The 24,132-nt window shown below is 38.8% G+C and overlaps 1 protein-coding gene across 1 annotated transcript; it reads right to left on the bottom strand.

The window, feature by feature from the left end:
* Positions 1-22,413: 22,413 nt before the first annotated feature.
* Positions 22,414-23,782, bottom strand: LOC148791701 (uncharacterized). The gene is made up of 2 exons (XM_088889089.1): positions 23,550-23,782; positions 22,414-23,085 (listed from the first exon to the last, which is right to left on the bottom strand). The coding sequence occupies exons 1-2, from the start codon at positions 23,665-23,667 to the stop codon at positions 22,535-22,537; spliced, it is 669 nt and encodes a 222-aa protein (XP_088745215.1). The 5' UTR covers positions 23,668-23,782; the 3' UTR covers positions 22,414-22,534.
* Between the last annotated feature and the right edge of the window lie 350 nt (positions 23,783-24,132).

Below are 24,132 nucleotides of genomic sequence, written 5' to 3'. Positions count from 1 at the left end.
GTGAGACCCAAGGCACATGCAGTGTAGGATTACTTGAATCCTTGAACCGGACTAGATTTCCAGTATTGCCCTGGACCTTAGAGATTGATATGGGCAAAACTGGAAAGTTACACCTGACCCCTAGACTCGATTATGATACTGCACTAGGTGTCGGATTAGGCTGTCTTTGATATGCCAATCAGTGAGATCCTTAGCGGGGGTCAAAACCTGGGTATGTTGGGGCAGTCTGAGAATTCATCTGAGTGGGTGATCATAGTGACAGGATCAGCCCCTTTGTCAGGCAAAGATAATGATTGGGGATGCACTCTCTCTGATGGAAACCAAACTGCTAGCAGTTGATTTCAATCGTTGGAATTTTGTTTTGCAAATTTTATATATAAGATACATATACATATACGGTTTCAAAATGTTTGCAAATGGTTTTAATTCTTGGGATCCATGTGAGTAGAGAGTGCAGCACTGTTCCTTGTAGGCGAGGGAGAGGTCCTCTCTTGTCGGGCAGTGTTTGATCATTATGGGCTGAGAGGTTAAGTGTAAGACCATTTAGGGTAATATCTGATGGGCTAATCTTGCATCTGCCCAAGTCCCTGGGTTTTTATATGATGGCTTGGCCCAGGGACCACTTAGTGTAAGTGTTGTTAGGCCAATAGAGTCCATGTTATGGGCTCAAGGGGTTCACTGGGCTTTCTAGTGAATTCGGCTAGGCCTTGTAGCAAAGGCTGGACCGAACCCATGTGGTTAATGTGTAGATCAATGCTTGGGTCCCACGCCATAAAAAGAAGCCCAAATGGGCAGCAATTTAGAAACTTATTAAGCACTGATTACTTATTGGGCCTAAAGCCCATTTCGACCTGGGCTGATATGATCACCCACTTAAGGGGGCGTATCTGAGATTAGGGTTAGCTAAAGGATTAGGGTTTTAACCCAATCCACTCTTTGAGACCAAATTCAAATGTGATTTGAATCTGGTAACCTCCTAATATGATCAGGAGTGGGCTGACCTAATCTGCAGATAGGATTAAGATTATCCCCATTCAAATGCTGATTTGGATTGGGATAACTCCTAATAAGATTAGGAGGTTTCTTAGTCACAAAGAAAGGAGGAAACCCTAATCTTGAATTACAAGAATTCGACCTAGGGTTTTAGCAGTTACTCTCTACTGCAAATCTGAGATAGGATCTCATCTTCCTAAGCTGAAATCTACATCCACGCCACTCTCAGCCGTAGGAACTCCTCCAACCACCGCCACCTTGCTGCTTGGTTCAAACTCCTTTGAAAGGGACGATCAAGAAGCTAGTTCTTGATATCAGTCGTTGCTGAAAGAGTTCAGTGAGTTGGATGCACACTGTTGGTTCAGCTTCACTGTCGTTGTGTCATCTTCAACGGGAGCGGATCTTGGACCTCTCTTTGGGCGTGAACACTGATGTTGTGAGATCTTGATTCTCCGTATCAGGTATAACCCTTCCCTTGATCTTTGGTTTAGATCTGGTTTGGTTTGGTTCGAGTAGATCCTTGAATAATTGATTCTAAAATAAGGGAATACGATTTCCAATTGATTTAAGGGAGAAATTTTTTTGAAATTCACCCACCTATCCCGCTGCTTTCTTGGCGTCCATACGATGGATTTCTCCCTCCTTTTAGAATTTTCAAGGATCAATCTTGAACCTAAACTGGACTAGATCTGAAACCAAAAGGTAGGAGAGAGATATACCTGATACAGAGTAGCAGTAACTCCCAACGAAGGTGTTCATGCCCAAGGAAAATGCCAAAGACTGCTCCCACTGAAGATGACACAGCGTAGGGTGGAGCAGAATCAACAGTTGGTTCTTCAGCAAGAACTCAATGGTGGGTGAGTGAGAATGACTTCAGATCAGTTTTTCACCAAAAACTGATATCAAGAACCTTTCTTGATAGCTCCTACAGGTGGAGATCAAACTGGCAATGGCGGCAGCAATAGAAGGAGGCAAGAGCAGAAGATGGTGCCAGTCCAACTGCAGTTGTCTTCTCTCTTGTATCTGTAAGACTGAGGATGAACTCGGGTTCGCTCGCCTCCTCTATTTATAGACTTAAATAGAGGTTCTCCTAATCTCATTAGGAGTTTCCAAATCCAAATCTTGTATTTGGATCTGGACTCTTTTTAAGAGATAAGGATAATCCCTTATCTTATCTGCAGATAAAGATCAGCCCTCTTAATCTTATTAGGAGTTTCCTAATCCAAATATTTATTTGGATCTGGACTCTCTGAGTGGATAGGGATAACTCCCTATCCTATCTACTAATCTAAATCCTAGAACCACCCCTCTTTAATTAATCAAATTAAACCAGTTCGAATTGGGCTTTAGGCCCATTAAGTCCATGTGCTCATTCGGCATCCAAATTACTGCCCAGTTGGGTATCCTTGTATGGCATGGGACCCAAACATTGATTTACACATCAGCCACATGGGTTCAGCCTAGCCTCTATTACAAGGCCTGGCCGAATTCACTGTAAGGGACAGTGAACCCTAAGCCCATCAGCATGGGCTCTTAATGGGCCCAACACTTATACTAAGTGGTCATTGGGTCAAGCCACCTTATAAAAACGCAAGCACTATGGGCAGATGCAAGATTAGCCCATCAGGTATTACCCTCAATGGTCTTACACTTAATCTCTCAGCCCATAATGATCAAATACTACCCGATAAGAGAGGACCTCTCCCTCGGCTGCAAGGAACAGTGCTACACTCTCTACTCACATTGATCCCAGGAATTAAAACATTTTGCAAACATTTTGAAACCATATCTATATATATATATTTTGCAAAAAAAAATTCAACGATTGAAATCAACTGTCGGCAGTTTAGGTTTCTATCAGAGAGAGTGCATCCCCGATCATTCACTTTGTCCGACAAAGGGGCTGATCCTGTCTTTATGATCACCCACTTAGATGAATTCTCGGACTGTCCCAACATACCCAGGTTTTGACTCCCTCTAAGGATCTCACTGATTGGCATATCAAAGACAGCCCAATCCAACACCTAGTGCAGTATCATAATCGAGTTTAGGGGTCAGGTGTAACATTCCAGTTTTGCCCATCAATCTCCAAGATCTAGGGCAATATTGGAATTCTGGTCCGGTTCAGGGTTTCAAGAAAAGCCACACTGCATGTACCTCAGGTCTCACCCTGGCAGCTGTGACAAGCCACCCCAACCAACTTGGCGGCACATCAATGTTAGCCTTGGCAGGATAAATCTCCCCAGATCTATCCAACGGCTGTGAACATTCTAAACTAAAACAAGTCTCATATGTGTCCGGTTTAAGGGTATTACACAGAAACACACCATAATAACATGAATCAAATATGTACTTTATTCATTTACATTAAATGTCGTAAGGTACATCTTTCTGATTAGAAACCATTCTTGCACCAAACCAGACCAGATCAGAAACCAAAAGAAAGGATAGGAATACCTAATATAGAATCCACATTTGTAGTACCCAAAGTAGGTGTTCACGCCCAAAGAGAGTACCAAAACCCGCTTCCACTAAAAACAGCATGGCTTGGGATGAAGCAAGTAGAGCAATGCATTCCTTCAGCAAGAACTACAATCCAACAGCTTAGATCGAGCAAGGGAGGTGAACTTGAATTAGATCTAATAAATTCTTTCAAAAATCAGAAACAGAGTTGATCTCTATTAGTTCATGAATGGTGGTCGGATTAGGGTTAGGGTGGAAAGAGCAGAAGGAGAGAGAGAGAATTGAGAGTAGTGTGTAAACTTGGATCAGTTCAACCACCTCTATTTATATAGCTTAAAGAACTTCTCTCCTAATCCAATTAGGAGCTTCCTTGTCCAAATCTTTATCAAGATAGTCTGCAAATCAGGATGCTTGACTAATTCTGTTAGGGATGATCTTGAGATGGGAAGGATCTCTATGCTCAGTGTAATTTTAAGGCTGCATTGCTATGGGACTAGCAATGGTTAAGTTGGTGGGTGTGATAACTCTGTATTTTGATGCCATAAAGGCATCAATCCAGGGGTAATTTTGGCCTTAGAAAGGTCAAATTGTGTCATTTTCCCAGTTAATTTCAATAGTGTGGCCTCTTAGGGTGTTTGTGCAAATTTTGGGGAAAACTGAGAAGTTTTCATGGTTGAAATGTAGATTTTTGGAAGCTGGTGTGAAATCCAGTTGAGAGAGGGGGTGTTTTTGTGAAAAACTGAAAGCAGGAGGGCGCCTCCTAGCTACTAAACCCAGTTTGGCGCCCCTCCTACTGTATTAGCATGCTCCCCTCACCTTAGCAAACCCTTGGGCGCCTTTTAACCCATTCTTTTCACTCTTAACAAACCCTAGCCACCCCTAACTACTAAATCCTCACCTTTCATCCCTTCTAATCTCCACCATCCATTATAGGGCACTCTCTTTTTATCATTCTAATCCTAGGAGCCACCTAACTTCGAATCTTCACCATTCAGCCTTTAGCCATTAAAACTCAGCCTTCTATAATATTGGATGCCTTCTCCTTTTCTTCTCAGTTCTAGGATCACCGTAGAACCATCCTAACCCTTCATTCTAAACCCTAGGGAACCCATACTTTTGCTAAAATCCAGGTGCCACCCCCCTCTTTCTCTCTAATTCCAGTTATATCCACTATTCTCTATAAAAAGGACCCCAGGGGCCCTGGAGAAGGGGTTGGTCAATTCACCCAGTCAACAAGGCTAAGGTTATTTCTCAAGGGCCCTTGAGGAGTTCAAGGGTTGTAGAAAGGGAGGACGCCCAGTTCTTGTTAGGAGGGGTTCCTGCAAGCTGTTCAACTAATCTGCAACTAAATCTGATCAACCATTCTTTTCTTTTCTTTATTTTCTTTTCTGTTATTTTTATTTCTATAATCTTTTAGATTTAATTCTTGTTTGTTTCTCTGTTTTGCATATCTGAATTCGTTCGGTTCAAGGCTAAGGTATCTCGAGGGGTTCGAGGGTTGTAGAAAGGATGGATGCCCGATTCTTGTCAGTAGGGGTTTCTACAAGTTGTCTGGCTGATCTGCAGCTACCGCCACCAAATTCGGATTCTGGATCATTTTTTTATTTATTTCTTTTATTTCTTTTATTTCTTTTGTTGATTCCCATATTTTATTAAATTCTGATTTTTGTTTATTGTCTTGTTTAAATTTGAAACATTTAATTTTAGCAATAATAGATTTTATTTTCGTATTTTCTGCCATTCTCGATTGCATTCTCTTGTCTAGATCTATGTATATATTAATTTTTCACTTGTTTCCCTGTGGATATGACCCATTCTCACCCATTTACTATGTTAGTAGTTGTTTGAGAAACGATAAAAATTATATATAAATGTTTAAACTGGTGTTATGGAGTGTTTAACAGTGTGCTTCTAGATACACCATAAGGAGATCTTCCTCACTGATCGTGGCTTCCATCAAGTAATTTTCTTGATTATGGCCGTAATGAACTAGAGGCCTATAAACCCGGGTAGATATTCTAAGTTGGGTGTTATGTGGAACCAGTGGGACATCTCCCACTACTCCTAAGCTTGAAGGGAAGGGAGGTTCATCATATGGATGGCCGAACCCTGAAGGAAGGTTGGGTGAAATTTTAAAAATTTCTTTACTCCCACTCGGAAATCGTATTCCCAATTTATAAAACTGCATTTTCAAGGTTCATTCTTGTAACCAAACTAGACCAAATCTGAAACCAATATTAGGGAGAGGTATACTTGATATGGAATCTATGCAAAAATGTTCTTCCCAACATAAGTGTTCATGCCCAAAGAGTGTACCAAATCCTCCCTCCACTAAAGATGACACAGCTTAGGATGAGGCAAGATCAGCAGGTAGTTCTTCACCAAGAACTTTTGATTCTTCACAATTGTTTCACAATGGGATAGTAAGCACAGTTTCAAAATTGTTTCTTCCTAATATCAAGATCAAATCTTGATTAATTCGAGGAATGGAGATCGAACAGGGTAGGGTGGCAAGAGCAGGGAGAGAAACTGAAGGCGTAAATAGTCTAACTGTTTTCTCTTTTGTGTATATTTTCTTATTCACCCAGCTCTTTATGTATAGCCTTAAAGAGATAATTTCCTAATCTAATTAGGAGTTTCTTGATCCACATCTTTATTTTGAACTAAACTCTTTAAGTGGTAAGGATAATCCCTTATCTTATCTGCCGATCAAGATCAACTACTCCTAATCAAATTAGAAGTTTCCTGATATAAATCTCTATTTGGATTTGGACTCTATAAGTGGCTAATAGTTATCCTCTTATCCCTATCTGCTGATCCATACCAAGATTCGCCCCTATTTAATTAATCCAATTAACCCAGATTGAAATGGGCTTTAGGCACTAAGCTTTCAGGATCACATCCTTTTAATTCTGGTTGGCTTTGCTCTCTTTGTATGGCATGGGAATTCATCATTGATCTACACATCAGCCACATGGGTTTAGTCTAGCCTCTATTACAAGGTCTGGCCGAATTCACTGTTGAATGCAGTGAATCCCTGAGCCCATCACCATGGGCTCTTGATGGGCCCAACATTTACACTAAATGGTCCTTGGGTCCAGCCATCATATTAAGGACCAAGGACTGTGGGCAGATGCAAGACTAGCCCATCAAGTATAACCCTCAATGGTCTTACACTTAAGCTCTCAGCCCATAATGATCATACACTACCCGACAAGAGAGGACATCTTCCTTTGCTGCAAGGTACAGTGTTGCACTCTCTCTACTCACATGGATCCCGGGAATTAAAACCTTTTGCCAACAATTTGAAAACATAATATATAAGTATATTTTACAAAACCAAATTTCAAACACATTTCAAATCCACTACAGGTAGTTTAGGGTTCCATCAGAGAGAGTGCATTTCCCCGATCATTCACTTTGTCTAACAAAGGGGCTGATCCTGTCTCTATGATCACCCACTCAGGTGAATTCTCGGATGGGCACATCAAAGACAGCCCAATCCAACACCTAGTGCAGTACCATAATCGAGTCTAGGGGTCAGGTGTAACATTCCTGTTTTGCCCATCTATCTCCAAGGTCCAGGACAACACCGGAATTTGGTATGGTTCAGGGTTTCAAGAAAATCCACACTGCACTAGGTGGGTTGTACTACAAAAAGAGCCACTATGGCAATGATGTGCATTCAGCCATGGTGTGCGAAAGAGCCACTATCGAATTAACATGAGACAAGTGCTTATGGCCCATGTACGTAGCACATCACACATCCATACATCACATGCATGAAACAAATTGATCCAATCAATTAAAATATCTATAAAACCCTGAATTAATTAGGTTAAAAGGTATCAGCCCATTAGAGCCCATAACATTATCATATAACATTATCTAGATACATGGGTTGTATTACAAAATGCAGTTCGACCCATATAGCTGAATCAGGACTGATGTAGATTTAACATATTAAAACTGGGTTTTATAGAGGTGGGCCAAATTAAAAACTTGAAGTGGGCCATCAACCCTCTGGCCAGAATCAAATTTGGTTCAAAAAAACCAACCCCATCGAACCAAGAATTTGGTCCAACCAGTTTGGACCAAATCTAGTACAAATCGGCCCAAGATTTGGTGTCCAGTTCAAGATTTAATTCAAGAATAGTGATCTGAAAAGTAAATTAAATCCAGATAATCAAAATTATCATGAAAATGAAATCATAGGGCTGCATTGTGATAATCTTGGACATCCTGCAAACTTGCAAAGAAAAATTAATCACATATTGCATAATCAAAATCTGCAAAATCGCAAATCGTAGAACTTCTTTTTGCAAAATCTTCTTCTCCTCTGTCATGCACTCTAGAAATCTCCAGATGAAATAAAATAGAAAAGAACTTAATTTTTTCTATTATTACATCACATTGAATTCCTATACAATTTGTCTAACAATAAAAAAAAATATTTACAAACCAAATTGAATAAAAAAGAAATAGCAGGGTAAACTAATCTTGGCACCAGAAAGATTCGATCTCCATTACACGTGTAGCCCAAGAATTCAAGAAAAATTCACAGAACAATTCCATACATATAACAGAATAATAAAGATTTATTTTCCAAATCATTCGCCCATAATCTGGGAACCAATTCCTAGAAAAAAATGCTAACTGCACAAACCGGGTAGAACGCCTTCTACCCATTTGCACAGATCTAGATCTGTTCTAATTCAGTTCAAGACATGAATCTAGCTCTGATACCACTGAATGGAAGGGAGAGCCATCATATGGATGGCCGAACCCTGTAGGAAGGTTGGGAAAATTTTCAAAAATTTCTTTACACCCATCCGGGAATTGTATTCCTAATTTAGAAAATTGCACTTTCAAGGTTCGTTCTTGTAAACAAGCCGGACCAAATCTAGAACCAATATTCGGGAGAGGTATACTTAATATGGAATCCATGGAAAAATGCTTCTTCCAACGCAAGTGTTCACACCCAAAGAGTGTACCAAAACCTCCCTCCACCGAAGATGACACATCCTAGGATGAGACGGGATCAGCAGGTAGTTCTTCACCAAGAACATCTGATTCTTCAACAAGAAATGAATAGGGGTAGTGAGCACAACTTCAAAATTGTTTTTTCTAGTAAGAAACAATATCATGATCTAATCTTGATCAGTTCAATGAATGGAAATCGAATAGGGTAGCGCGGCAAGAGTAGGGAGAGAAAACTGAGGGCAGAAATAGTCTAACTGTGTTGTCTTCTGTGTATATTTTCAAATCCGCCCTGCTCTTTATATATAGCCTTAAAGAGATAATCTCCTAATCTAATTAGGAGTTTCTTGATCCAAATCTTTATTTGGATCTGAACTCTTTAAGTGATAAGGATAATCCCTTATCTTATCTGCAGATCAAGATCAGCTACTCCTAATCAAATTAGAAGTTTCTTGATCCAAATCTCTATTTGGATCTCGACTCTTTAAGTGGATAAGAGTTGTCTTCTTATCCCTATCTGCTGATCCATACCCAGATTCACCCCTATTTAATTAATCCAATTAACACAGTTCGAAATGGGCTTTAGGCCCATTAAGCTTTCAGGCACACTTCCTTTTAATGTTGGCTGGTTTGGCTCTGTTTGTATTGTGTGGGACCATATCATTGATCTACACTTCAGCCACATGGGTTCAGCCTAGCCTCTGTTACAAGGCCTGGCCGAGTTCACTACTGAATGTAGTGAACCCCTGAGTTCATCACCATGGGCTCTTAATATGCCCAACATTTAAACTAAATGGTCATTGTGTCCATCCATCTTATGAAGGTCCATGGACTGTGGGTAGATGCAAGATTAGCCCATCAGGCATATCCCAGAAATGGTCTTACACTTAACTTCTCAGCCCATAATGATCAGACATTGCCTGCCTGACAAGAAAGAACCTCTCCCTCGGTTCGGTTGCAAGGTATAGTGTTTCACTCTCTACTTACATGGATCCCAGGAATTAAAACATTTTGCAAACAATTTGAAAACATAATATATAAGTATATCTCTATATAAATATATTTTGCAAAACCAAAGTTCAAACACATTTGGAATCCACTGCTAGCAGTTTAGGTTTCCATCAGAGAGAGTGTATTTCCCTGATCATTCACTTTTTCCGACAAAGGGGCTAATCCTGTCACTATGATCACCCACTCGGGTGAATTCTCGGATTGTCCCAATATACCAAGATTTTGACCCCCTCTAAGGATCTCACTGATTGGCACATTAAAGACAGCCCAATCCAAAACCTAGTGCAGTACCATAATCGAGTCTAGGGGTCAGGTGTAACATTCCAGTTTTGCCCATCTGTTTCTAAGGTCCAGGGCAATACTAGAATTTGGTTCAGTTCGAGGTTTCAAGAAAACCCACACTGCATGTACCTCAGGTCTCACCCTGGCAGCTGAGACAAGCCACCCCAACCAACTTGGCAGCGCATCAGTGTCAGCCTTGGCAGGATAAATCTCCCTAGATCTATGCAACGAGTGTGAAGATTCTAAACTAACACAAGTCTCATATGTGTTTAGTTTAAGAGTATTACACAGAAACATACCACAATAACATGAATCAAATATGTACTTTATTCATTTACAATAAATGTCATAATGTACATCACGCTGATTGGAGCTAAGGGCATACACTATCTAATAGAGCTATCATTGTCAAGAACAATTTCCTAACGATGATTATCTAGGATGTAATCTTCTTCCAAGAAGTATGCATTTTGAGTACAAAACACCTTTTGTTTTCTTGACTCGTAGGATAGGTGTCATACATAGCTTTTTTGGTAGCCTACAAATATGCAACGAATGGTATTGGGTTTTAATTTGTCAGCACTTGTTCTTTTAACATGTGCCAGATAACCCTAAGTCTTCAAGTATCATACACTTGGTTTCTTACCGGTCCAAAGCTGATAGGGAGTCTTATGAACGGATTTGGTTGGAACTTGGCTCACCATGTATATTGCAGTCTCCAATGTGGACCCCCAAAAGGATATAGGTAGTTTTGAGTGGACGAGAAGTGAATGGACCATATCTAATAGAGTCTAGTTTCTCCTCTTTGACACACCATTTAATTGTGGTGTAGCAAGAGGAGACAACTGTGATACAATCCTATTGTCTTTTAAGTAGTCCTTGAATTTGTTGGAGAGATATTCGCTTCCTTGATTTGATTGAAGGGCTTTAATTTGTCTCCCCAATTGTTTCTCAACATCTTGTTTGAACTCCTTGAACTTTTCAAAGGATTCAGACTCATGTCTCATTAGGTACATGTAACCATACCTTGAGTAATCATCGGTAAATGTTATAAAATAAATGTGCTGGTTGCATGTCCTAACATTCAAGGGACCACATAAATTAATGTGGCCAAGTCGGTAATGCCACAGGCACGTGAGATTAACCGTATCACATGATCTTTTCTTGGGGATAATTTCCGACGTAGTTTCAGTTATGTTTGTGTCTAGAGAAGGATGGAGGACATAGAGACCGTTCTCAAGTTCTCTGTGAGTAAGGAATTTGTTATTCAGTTTAATAGTAATCATATCACTAAACAAAATAGAATAGCCATCCTTGCACAATTTTGAAACAGAAATTAAATTTTTCTCAAAGAAAGTACATAAAGACAATCTTTAAGTTTAACAATTCCTTCTCTGAAAACTAGATCTACAATTCCTATAGTTGTAGCTGCAACTATTGCAGAAGTCGCCAAGTAAAGAGTCACCTCGCCATCACTCAACCTTCTACTTTCTATGAGCCCCTGTAATATGTTACATGCATGAGTAGAAGCCCCAGAGTCAATACACCATGATGCAGAAGTGACCAACATATTGGTCTCTATGACAACAGATTCAAAATTACCTTCTTTGTTCTTCTGCTTTTTCGGCTTGCCTGTTTTCTTCTGAGGTCTCTACTTGCCCTTCCTCTTTCTTTTGCTTGACTTGCCACCTTCAACAATCATGGCTATCGGCTTATCCTTCTTGACCAGTTCTTCGGACCTCTGCAACATGTTACTATATTCCTGAAGGCTAACTTTTTGCTTGTTCATGTTAGATAGTCTATGCCCTTAGCCCCAATCAGATTGATGTACTTATTGTCATTTATTGTAAATGAATAAAGTGCATAATTGATTCATGTTATTTTGGTGTGTTTCTGTGTAATACCCTTAAACTGGACACTTATGAGACTCGTGTTAGTTTGGAATCTTTACAGTCATTGGATAGATCTGGGGAGATTTATCCTGCAAAGGCTGACACTAATGTGCCACCAAGTTGGTTGGGGTGGCTTGTCTCAGCTGCCAAGGTGAGACTTGAGGTACATGTAGTGTGGGTTTTCTTGAAACCCCAAACCAGACCAAATTTCAGTATTGCCCTAGACCTTGGAGATAAATGGGCAAAACTGGAATGTTACACCTAACCCGTAGACTTGATTATGGTATTGCACTAGGTGTCGGATTGGGCTGTCTTTGATATACCAATTAGTGAGATCCTTAGAGGGGTCAAAACTTGGGTATGTTAGGATAGTCTGAGAATTCACCTAAGTGGGTGATCATATTGACAGGATTAGCCCCTTTGTCGGACAAAGTGAATGATCGGTGGAATGCACTCTCTCTAATGGAAACCTAAACTGCCGCCAGTTGATTTCAAACTTATTGAAATTTGTTTTGCAAAATATATTTATATAGGGATATACATATATGTTACAGTTTCACAAAATGTTTGCAAAATGTTTTAATTCCTGGGATCCATGTGAGTAGAGAGTGCAACACTATACCTTAAAGCCGAAGGAGTGGTTCTCTCTTGTCGGGCAATATTTGATCAATAAGGGCTGAGAAATTAAGTGTAAGACCATTGAGGGTAATACCTGATGGGCTAATCATGCATCTGCCCACAGTCCTTGGGCCTTCATAAGGTGGCTGGACCCAAGGACCATTTAGTATACTTTGGGCCCATTAAGAGCCCATACTGATGGACTCAAGGGCTCACTGTGTTTTGCAATGAATTTAGCCAGGCCTTATAACAAAGGCTAGGTTGAACCCATGTGGCTGATGTGTAGATCAATGTTGGGGTCCCACGCCATACAAAGAGAGCCAAGTTAACTAGCATTTAAAGGGAAAGTGAGCTATGTGAGTAAATGGGCCTAAAGCCCATTTCAAACTGGGCTTAAGTGAGTTAATGAAAAGGGGGCAAATTCTGATTTATAATCTGATGAATATTTGCTAAAGGATAAGATAAGTCTTATCCATTTGAGAGTCTAGATCCAAATATCAAATTTGAATCAAGAAACTCTCTTCTAATTGGATTAGGAGGCTAATCCAAAGAAGGCTATAAATAGGGGGCGAATTCATCAGTTTTACACACTTAGAAATCTACGAAATTCTTCCCCAGTTCTTGCCACCCCTATCTAGTTCAATCACCATTCTGGGATCTGATCAAGAATAGTTTGTGATATTGTTTCTTGCTAGAAGAAACAATTTAAAGTCGTGCTCACCAGCCCCTTGCCTGATTCTTGCTGAAGAACCATCCTGTTGATCCTACCTCACCATAAGCTGTGTTATCTTCAGTGGAGGCGGGCTTTGGTCAAATCTTTGGGCGTGAACACTTATGTTGAGAGTTACTATTATTTCGTATAAGGTATTGCCCTACTTTCTTAATTTTGGTTTCAGATCTCGTCTAATTTGTTTCAAGAACGTATTTTGAAAAACGCAGTTTTTCTAAATCAGGGAATAGGATTCCAAGAAGGGAGAAAGAAAATTTTTTAAATTTCGCCCAGCCACCCTGCCTGGTCTGGCCATCCATGTGATGGATCTCCCTTCCCTTCAGTGGTATCAGAGCCATGGTTTAATTCACCAAATCAGACCTGATTTGAACTAGTGCAAATCTACCCGATTTGCACAAATTGTTGTTTTTCTAGGAATTGGTTCCCAGTTTTTGAGCGTATGGTCTGAAAATTCATTCTTTATTTATCTGCAATAATTATAGAAATGTTCTATCTTTATTTCTTGAATTTTGGGTGGTTCGTATGGTGGAGATCGAAATCTTTATTGGTGCCAGGAACTGCACACCTTGTTGTATTATTCTTTTCAATTCGGTTTGTAAATAATTTTTTTAGTTTTTAGATGAAATGTATAGGATTTATTCTAATGTAATTAATAGAAAATTAGGATTTTCTATTTTTTTTTCATAGGAAGAACTGCTGGAAGCGCGCGAAAGGAGAAGATTTTGTAGAACTAATTCAGCCATCTGCAATTTGCAGATATGGAACCTACGATTTGCGAACTAACTTTTTCTTGTAGGATTGCAGCCACACGAACAGCCCTCTGATTTATTTTCTTGCTGATCTAGATTGTCATTTTCGGCTGTAATTAGTTTTTAGATCATGTTCTTGAAATTGCATATTGTTTTGGACACCAAACCCTAGGTCAAATTTGACTTAGGTTTGGTCCAATCTGATTGGACTGAACCCATGGTTTGATGGGGTTAGTTTTCTTACCCAAATTTGGTTATGGGTCAGGGGTTTGATGGCCCATCACAAAATGCAATTCGACCCCACCCCTGTAAAACCCAGTTTTAATGAATTGAAACTGCTTTATCCCATTTCAGCATAGGCAGTTCAGCCCATATATGTAGATAATTTTATTTGATAATATTATGGGCTATAATGGGCTGGATAATGTTTTAATTAGGGTTTTACAGATGATTTAATTGATTGGATCAATTATGTGATTGTTTCATGCATGTGATGTATGATGTGTGATGTGCTACGTACATGGGCCATAATCACTTGGCCCATGTTAATTCGATAGTAGCTCTTTCGCACACTATGGCTGAATGCACATCATTGCCATGGTGTCCTTAAGATCACTGGATGATCTCTCTTTATGATGGGCCCCACATCAGCTTTTCCCCAAGAGGAACCGTGCAGAACCCTAGCCCATTCAGGGCCCATCTAAATCTGACTTTGAGAAAGTCAGTGGGAGCCACTTTGTTTTGACCTAAATAAGAACTAGGGCATAATTACTCGTTCCCTCCATCAAAATATAAGTGCATGTGGTAGGGAGATTCATATGATGAACTCTCTAAAAGCCATCCATCTTTAGCATGAAGATGGGTCCACCAATAATGAGGAGATGCACCATAAAATTGGGCTATCCATTTGCTATTGGGTCTGTTGGATTGTTTCATTAGATTATAGGGGCATCATAGACCGGTGTGGGAGGGGCCTATCCTAAAATGGAAGACTCTCTCACGGTACCTTGGCGTTCATGATTATGATGGGTAAGCACTTATTGGAAAGAAAGGTTTAACCTAAAATGGCAATGAACCTTGTCTGGCTGAGACCAAAGGGAAAGCTCATAAGATGAGTGGATATGATCCTTCACCGAAGGTGCTGAAGTTATGCAGCTAAAACAGTTGGCTCCATGCACTGTATGTGATTTCCCACATTTCTACAAACATAATCGTGTCTCTATCACTGAGATAGGAGGGAAAACTCAGAGATGAACAAATGGGAATGGAACATAGATTAAAATCCATTTATATGTAATTAACATGAATCAATTTAGGTTGTGCACTAATAATCTGCTTTGCCTTTATCAGAAATGGCAAATGGACAATTCGCCAAATTGTTGGACGACAACAAGCTTAAGGGCTCAAACTATGCTGATTGATTCCGTAACCTTATGTTGGTATTAACGTCTGAGAATTGGACAAGGTTGCTAAAAACCTTGCTCCGGATCGTCCGGGTGATAGGGCTTCTGAGGCACAAAGGAAAGGGTATCTAGAATGGGAAGAGAAGAACTCTCTTGCTTGGTGTTATATCATAGCCTCCCTCGACAATTCGATACTGAGATAATTTGATCAGATCGAAGTGTCCAAGGATATCCTAGATAGCCTGAGGATGATGTATGAAGAGTAAAACCGTTCTACTCGACAAAAGGTCTTAAAATTGTTTATGTCCACAAAAATGACTAAGAACCAATAGGTTCATAACCATTGTCTAATGATGATGGGTTATATTAATGAACTGGAGGTTCTCGGTTCAGGGCTTGATCATGACACTAAAATTGATGCTATCCTAAATTCCCTGCCTCCCTCCTTTAATGAGTTTATCATGAATTGTAACATGAATAGGATAAATGTTAGCCTTCAAGAACTCAACAATATGTTGCAGAGGGCTGAAGAACTGATAAAGAAGGATAAGCCAATAGCCATGCTTGTTGAAGGTGGCAGTTTAGGCAAGACAAAGCAAAAGGCGAAAAGGAAGCCTCAGAAGAAGTGTAGCAAGCCTAAAAGGTAAAAGAAGGATAAGACATCGGATGCCTATCACTTTTGCAAACAAACCGACCACTGGAAGAGGAATTATCCTTAATACCTAGAGACCAAGAAACAAGGTAATTTCGAGTCTTTTATCATAAAGCCCAATTTGTTGGTTACTTCTACTTCTTGGTGTATTGATCTTGGGGCTTCAACTCATGCATGTAACACATTACAGGGGTTCAAGACAATCAAAAGACTGAGTGATGGAGAAGTTACGCTCTACTTGGGGACTTCTGCAACTATTGCACCTAAAGCCATAGGAAATGTAGAATTGGTTTTCAGATAAGGAATAATTGTACTAAAAGATTGTCATTATGTACCAACACTTAGAAGAAATTTGATTTCTGTTTCAAAATTGAGCATGGATGGTTATTCTATTTTGTTCAGTAATGTGGTTACTATCAAACGGAATAACAAATTCCTCACCTACAGAGAACTCGAGAATGGTCTCTATGTTCTCCATCCTTCTCTGGAAATATACTTAACCAAAACTACGCTGAAAATAATCCCCAAGAAGAGAACACGTGAAACAGTTAATCCCACGTGCCTGTGGCATTACCGGCTTGACCACATTAACATAGATTGTATTACAAGGATGGTAAATGATGGTCCTTTCGATTTTCTAACTATAGAAGATCTTCCAACCTGTGAACCTTGCCTTCAGGATAAGATGGCGGAGTGGCCATTTACGAGAAAGCATGAAAGATCTACAAGCACGCTTCCCTGTGGATACGACCCATTCTTAGCCATTTACTATGTTAGTAGTTGTTTGAGAAATGATCAAAATTATAAATGTTTAAATTGGTGTTCTAGAGTGTTTAACGATGCGCTTCCAGACACACCAAGTTTTTGGCGCCGTTGTTAGGGGAGCACGGAGAAAAATTTTTATTTACTTTTTTTGGATCTGTTTCATTATTTTTTCTTTTTCGTTTTATTATTTGATCTGTTATCTCTATTTAATTCTTTTTTCTCTTTGATTCTGTAGGACAAAATAGCGGAAGGTGGGGTACCGGAGCGTTGCGAGATTGTGGGACAAAAGAGAAGAGAAGAAAAATTGGATTGCCTTTTAGGTGTAATCGTTCCATTTTACTTTTGATTTTTTATTTTTATTTTCAAACTCTTTTTTTTCTCAGTTCAATAGTGATTTTCAAATTTTTAATTATTTTTTTCCTAGATCTGATTTATTTTTTTAGTATTATTATTTTTTTCTCTTTAGTTTTGTTTCTAGATCTATTTTTCTTTCTTTATTTTAATTTCTTGCTCGAATTTCTATCTCATTAGGTTGTGTTTTTCTTTTATTTCAAAAAAAAAATTGTTTATTTTATTTTATTATATTTATTGTCGCATAAATTTTTTTTGTTTATTTTATTTTCGGTTTAATTTTTAGAATAGCAATTTTCTTGTTAGAAATTATTTTGGTAGTTGTTAATCTTTCTAGCATAGTTAATTCTTTTGTTTTCTGTTTGTTATAATAATTTGTTGCCTTATTTAATTCTTTCTTTTTAGTTATTTAATTGAATAATTAATCGTTAAATAGGAAATTGTTTAAATTTTTTAATTTGAGTTTAAATTTTGAATTTAAATTTAAATTTAAATTTTAATTCGAATTTGAATTTGAATTTGAATTTCAAAATTTGAAATTTAAATTTAAAATTTCGAATTTCAAAAAAAATAAAAAAATATAAAAATTTGAAAAAATATAAAAAAATAATTAATAGTTTAAAAGTTTTGCATTTACATTCCAACATCTTGGATTTGATATGTTTTAGAGTATGCATCATATAGGATTATTTAATCGCTGAAATTATTTTGTTAGTTGTGATTGTGCTAGGTTTTCTTTTTATTTTAATTGCTTCTTGTGCTTAGTTTATTTTACTCTTTTATGTTATATTGCTGAATTGCATTTTAGAAATAATTGTTCATGCATTGTAGTTAGATGCATTCATTTTGTTTGATTGTTTTTTTTTCGTTAATCCATTTAAGGGCACCCAACCTAAATTAGATAAGGTGGGGATTTCATCACCCTTCCTTGGCCCAAAAATCACCACCCTTCACGTGCAGTTCACCCTAACCCTAATTTAAAACTTGGATAGCAAGATCCTTTAGGGAAGCCTCACATTTGGTTCAAAGGTGTGTTGAATTTTAGGGAAACTTGTGATTACATTCCATAACCGACGGTTGGTGTCTAAGGAAATAGGTTAAACGACTACACCTAAGCGGGTTTTGTGGTTACTTAATTAGTTTGTTGCGAGAGCAAGGGAAGCCTTCCACATCCCCACCTCTTACCTAGCTAACCAAAGGAAGTTGTGTAATTCCAAGTGAACCTAAAAGGATTCACATTCGTTGAACCACTAGTTTAGGAAATCCTAAGTCAGCTCATAGGTCATGTGTGTGAATTGCTTGCATTTTTTTTAAATTTAAAAATTCAAATTTGAATTTAAGTTTTAGAAATTTGAATTTCAAAATCAAATTGGAATTTAAATTTCAAAAATCCAAATTTGAAATTAAAATTCAAAATTCAAAAAAAAAGGGGGTTAAAACAAAATGAATTCAATGGTCGGAGATTGTGGAATGAGAAACTACTTCCAACCTGAGCCACAAATAAATTGGAACCATGCGTCTCAATAACTAGACAAGATTAATAGGATGGCCCACAAAATTGACCAAGTCCTTGCATATCGTCAACAAAGTGGCCCATACCCAACCTTGTCATCCTATCCATCATGTTCCATCTGTGCAAGCCCGACCCATCATGTTAGTCAGTACCTTGCGGCAGGCCCATGTCAACCAATCAATTCAAACCAAATACATGTGGCCAACAGATTTTTCCAATTCAATGCTAATCCACTCTTTAGTCCATATAACCCTGGGTGGGAAAATCAGTCCAACTTCACTTACAGGGCCCAAGCCCAAGAAACCCCTTACTAGATGTGCACTCTCAATGGTCTGAAGGCCAGACCCACTGGGAGAACAATGATTACCTTGGGACTCAACCAGCTTAACCATGTCAAACCTGCACACAGTCCCAACAGTACCATTCATCTAACTCCATGGCCTAGCAATTTCAAAGGCCACAAGTACAAAGTTCATTCCAGCAAGTGTACCCTAGGAACCAATCGGTCCAACCGTATCAGGCTTACCCCCAACCTCCTCAAACCCATATAGTAGACGATCAATTCATGCAACTTCAACAGCTAATCCTAAATCAACAGTAGTCCATCGATAGATTAGAGAGTCGAATAGGACAGCTAGCCGAAGCCAAGAAGAGAAGAGATGTAGGGCAATACTGAGTCAACCAGTTGCGACTCTTAGAAATCATCCACTAGGTTTTCCTCCACAACGAATTCAACCACCTCCTAAGAACCCTCAACCAGAAAATGCCAAAGATATTACAACCTCAAGGAGTGGGAAGGATGTTAGAGGACCCGTGTGAGAAAAAGAGAGTTAATGAAGAAGAAAAGGAGCAGAAAGACCCTATGTTGGGGGAAAAAGAAGAAGGAAAGGAAAATTTAGAAGAAGAGCCTATAGTGAACCAACTTATAGCTTCTTTTCCAACTGCACTCACAGCCAGGATGGTGCGAAAGAAGAAAGAGACTTGCAACAAGGAGAGCAGGGAAGTCCATATTAACTTCCATCTCCTCGATGCGATCCAAAATGTCCCAGCCTATGCAAAGTTCTTGAAAGAGCTGTGTACTTAAATGATGGAGCCATGACTAGCCCCACGAAAAATGATGGTCTCGGCAGATGTTAGTGCAGCTCTCCTAAACCAAATTCCCCAAAAAATGAAATACCCTAGTGCTCATCTCATAAGCTGTGTCATCTTTATAAATCTTCTTTTGTCCATTATTCATGATAGGTTCAAGATCGGCGAGTTAAAATCTACCTCGGTAATTCTGTAACTCGCTGATTGGTCAATCCAGACTCTTCGAGATGTTATTGAGGACGTCATTGTCAAGGTAGAGGGTTATCATTTCCCATTGGATTTTATCATCCTAGACATGATCCCAACCGAGGAATTGAACCATATCCTGATAATCTTAAGATGTCTGTTTCTAGCAATGGCCAATACAAACATCAACTATAAATCGGGAGAAATTGACATTTCATTTGGGGAGCAGAAAGTTCATGAGTGCAAAGGTGGATATAGTGGACAATCTTTTAGATGTGCCATACCTACCCCTTGGTTAGCTCAATCTGAGCCCTGTATGTGTGAGGAAGAAAGCGAGTCTAGGAGTACAAATAAGAATAGTGCATGAATGTGTCCGCTTGAAGACGTTAAACTTAGTACTGGTTAGGAGGCAATCCAACGTAGTTTTTAGTGTTTCTGCTTTTAGGAGTTGAGTTTTTCTTTTCTTCTTTCGAGACCAAGTGGCAGACCTTGAACCCCTCAGGAAAACCCTATTGATTGTTCCCTTTGGCCCAAGTCCCTTTGCATCAATCCAATCATGCCATTGGGGACAATGGCATTTAAGTTGGGGGGTGAGGAAAGAGAGAGAAAAATTGAAAAAAAAAGAGAAGCTAAGCCTTTAAATATGTAGAATTAAAATTTCACTAAAAATTTTAAAAATTTTTTCCATTATTAGATGGGAAAGATCTCTATGATTAGTGTAATTTTAAGGCTGCATTACTAAGGGACTAGCAATGGTTAAGTTGGGGGGTGTAATAACTCTGCATTTTGATGCCTTAAGGGCATCATTTCAGGGGTATTTTTGGCCTTAGATTAGTCAAAGTATGCCCTTTTCCCAGTTAATTTCAATATTGTGGCCTCTGAGGGTGTTTGTGCAAATTATGGGGAAAACTGAGAAGTTTTCATGGCTGAAATGTAGATTTTGGGAAGCTGGTGTGAAGTCCAACTGAGAGAGGGGGTGTTTTGTGAAAAACTAAAAGCAGGAGGGCGCCTCCTAGCTGCTAAACCCAATTTGGCGCCCCTCCTACTGTATTAGCATGCTCCCCACGCCTTAGCAAACCCTAGGGCGCCTTTTAACCCATTCTTTTCACTCTTAACAAACCCTAACCACCCCTAACTGCTAAATCCTCACTTTCCATCCTTTTTAATCTCCGTCATCCATTCTAGGGCACTCTCTTTTTAGCATTCTAACCCTAGGAGCCACATAACTTCGAATCTTCACCATTCAGCCTTTAGCCATTAAAACTCAACCTTACATAATATTGGGTGCCTTCTCCTTTTCTTCTCAGTCTTAGGATCACCCTAGAACCATCCCTTTTAATCTCCGCCATCCATTCTAGGGCACTCTCTTTTTAGCATTCTAATCCTAGCACTCTCTTGTGATTTCAACCCAAACTCGGTCCATTGACACATATACTCTCATCTTATATCAATGGACCAGATATTGGCTTAATCCAATCCAATCCAATCTAATATATATTTTGGACTGAATTGATCCAATATAATATGCCTTGTTGGTCCATCCAATCTGTCTAAATTGATTTTGGACTGGATAGGGTTCAATCCAAAACCGGTCCATTGACACCCTTACTTGCAAACAGTGATGGAATACATATTGATCTTTTAGGGGAGTGTTTGACAACATAATTGATTTTATTTGTAAAAACAATTTGCCACATCAGCAAACCGAGAGATAACTTGTCAAATCCTTTTTTTTCTCGATGACAGTTGTGACTATTCATATTACAGCATCTTCCAAGTTCCAACCAATAATAGCGAAACTAGGGGGTATTGATGGTTCACACATAGCCTAAATGTACAGACAGTGGCCACATTAAAGTTGTTACTACTTTATTGATGGTTCACACCGGTATTTGATTTATCGGTTGTTGGTCACCATTGATTCGAATATTGTATATTTAAACTAGACCCACTGGATGAACAAGCTTTGTGAAGTAAAATTAAGGATAAAGGAGCCTTATCACATTGCTAATTTACAATAATGTTGACTTCTGATGTTTATATTAATAAAATAATCATTTTATTTATACAACTAATATTATTTTTTTTAAAAGCCTTATAATTTAACTAATATGGTCATATCTAGCAAATATTCATAATTACAATTTTAATTATAATTTGTTAAGGTTCAGTTTACTTGGCATTAATCACGTAAAATTTAGGAATAATTACTTATATATACTTTGAGATTTGAGGAAACTACTTAGTTTCAAAAAACTACTTACATATGCCTTGTTGAGCTTTCCAATGTTCAAAAAACTACTTAGTTTCAAAAAGCCAAATCTTATGCTGATGTCTGTTATTGGTGGTACAATCCATCTGCGGCAGGAACCATATATACTGAGGTACCATTTGGTTCACGGTTGATATCAGAATCGGAAATCCCTGGTCTCCAAATGGGAATCACATCGCCTATTCCCCCTTGTTTTGTTCAAACAGAAATTGGATTCATATTCCATAAGACATGCACGACTCCCAAGTTGTGTAAAGAGAAATAGGGTTTGGGGGGCTTTTTAGTCATTGTATTTTTCCAGCTGGAATGAAATTTTCATTCCCTTGGCCAAGGTGAGGGGAATCCCATTCTGCCCAGTGATTCTAAATCGGATTCCACAAACCAAACCAAACCAAACCCCTTTAATCTTTTTGATTAGTTAATGATGGCTTCAATTATCAAAAAAGAATATAGAATTTGACAAGATCTTTGGAAATTTCAAACACGGCTTGTATACTCTTCAAATTTATTATTATGTTCACGTAATTTCAAATCAACTTTGTATTGTAGAAATTGTGGGACATGAGACGAAATACAATACAGGGACTAGTTTTCAACCCCTTCAGAAGATCTGAGTTTCTGTGCTGCATAAATCCCTAGACCCACCAGCACAGCAATGGTTATGGTAACACTGAAAGCCACGCGCCTTGGCTTCTTCAACACAGAAGCAAGACCAGTAGCGGATGCTGCACTGTCGTCCTTGCTTCCAATCACAGTCTGGGCACCAACAGATTCACCACCAGCTACATTTGCTTCTTTCTTAGCATCATCTGTTACGTTGCCTTGATTGTTCTTCTCTTCTGACACTTCTTTAGCGCTATCAGCTACTTGTTCCTTGTCATTCCTGGATTTTGGACTCGCTACCGATTGTTGTGTTGTAGCTGGTGGAGGATCCTGAGTTACTACTGCCTTTGGCAATATAAGACTAAGACGATTACCTGTAAATTTGGCATGAATTCTTTCTGCACTGCAATTCTTTGGAATAGCAAAAGTATTCTCAAAACGTCTCCATTTGTCATCACCAAGGGGACGTTCTCCACTGACCCTCAAGTTGCCACGCCTGTCCAGCTGAACCCTCAGTTGATCCTTTCTGAATTCTACAGAAAATAACAAGTGAACCATGAATGACCAAGTTGAATATCTTTTTCACTCGTACAATGGCTTGAATACTTGCATTTAGATGCTGAAAAAAAAAAATTGAAGAGAAGCGCTTTTTGGTACAAGGGGTGGATGAAATTCTTTCACTCTAATTTGTAAATCAACATATATGTAACTTCAATGCAAATTCTAGCCTACAATACGTGTTGTGAATTGAGGAGAATCGTCAAAACCAAGGGCTCATACACAAACGCACGTAGGACTTGTACACAAGAGAGGGTCATCACAGATAATCCAAAAATTTAAGCTATTAGGTTATGGGCCCCTTGCACCTCTCTTATTCCTTTCCAATGTGGGATTCTCTTCAACTACTCATACGTGAACCCCAACAATGTCCATGTGATTGAGAATAAAATATAATAAATAACAAGAGGAATATATCATATATGAAGAGAAAGCATACCAGGGAGGTCGATGACAATAGTATATTTGTCTTCCTCTGTCTTCCATTCGTAAGAGGGAACGAAAATTTGGTACGAGTATCCTTGGTTATTTTGAACCTCAGAACCCATTGTAAACATTTAGTGTGTTTCTTCCCCTGTCTCTACTCTGGCTAGATGTCAAATTAGTGTTTGGCTGATGAAGAAAGAGAGGTTTTCTGGTTGCTTTATATACACTTCCATTGTTCCTTGCGGGTTTTCCTTCAAAGAGACTTATTCTTTTGTTGGCTGCTCTGGGTTTGAATTGTCCTATATTTATTTCTAAAAAGTGTATATCCTTAGTTGGCATGCATTGCAGAGATGGTGATCTCCTTGCAAGTGCAAGGGCAATCCTAATTTTCCATCTTGGAATAAAATCTCCATTAATTGGCCTCTAAGCAAAGCAATTCTATGCTATGAAAGAATAACATAAAACCAACGAAAATATGTCTTTCCAAACTCGTAGAATTCATATAATCAAGAAATTTCTAATGGGTAACCCATAACCTTGCAAAGAAAAGATTCGCATGTGTCTTACGTTTTAGGGCCGGTTCAGTGGTTCTGGTT

This window comes from Nelumbo nucifera, chromosome 5 (genome assembly GCF_055504915.1).
Source record: "Nelumbo nucifera cultivar China Antique chromosome 5, China Antique-T2T, whole genome shotgun sequence".
In the NCBI taxonomy this organism is placed as follows: Eukaryota; Viridiplantae; Streptophyta; class Magnoliopsida; order Proteales; family Nelumbonaceae; genus Nelumbo; species Nelumbo nucifera.
The sequence above is the reverse complement of the archived record's forward strand: the minus strand, read 5'-3'. Positions and strand labels throughout refer to the sequence as shown.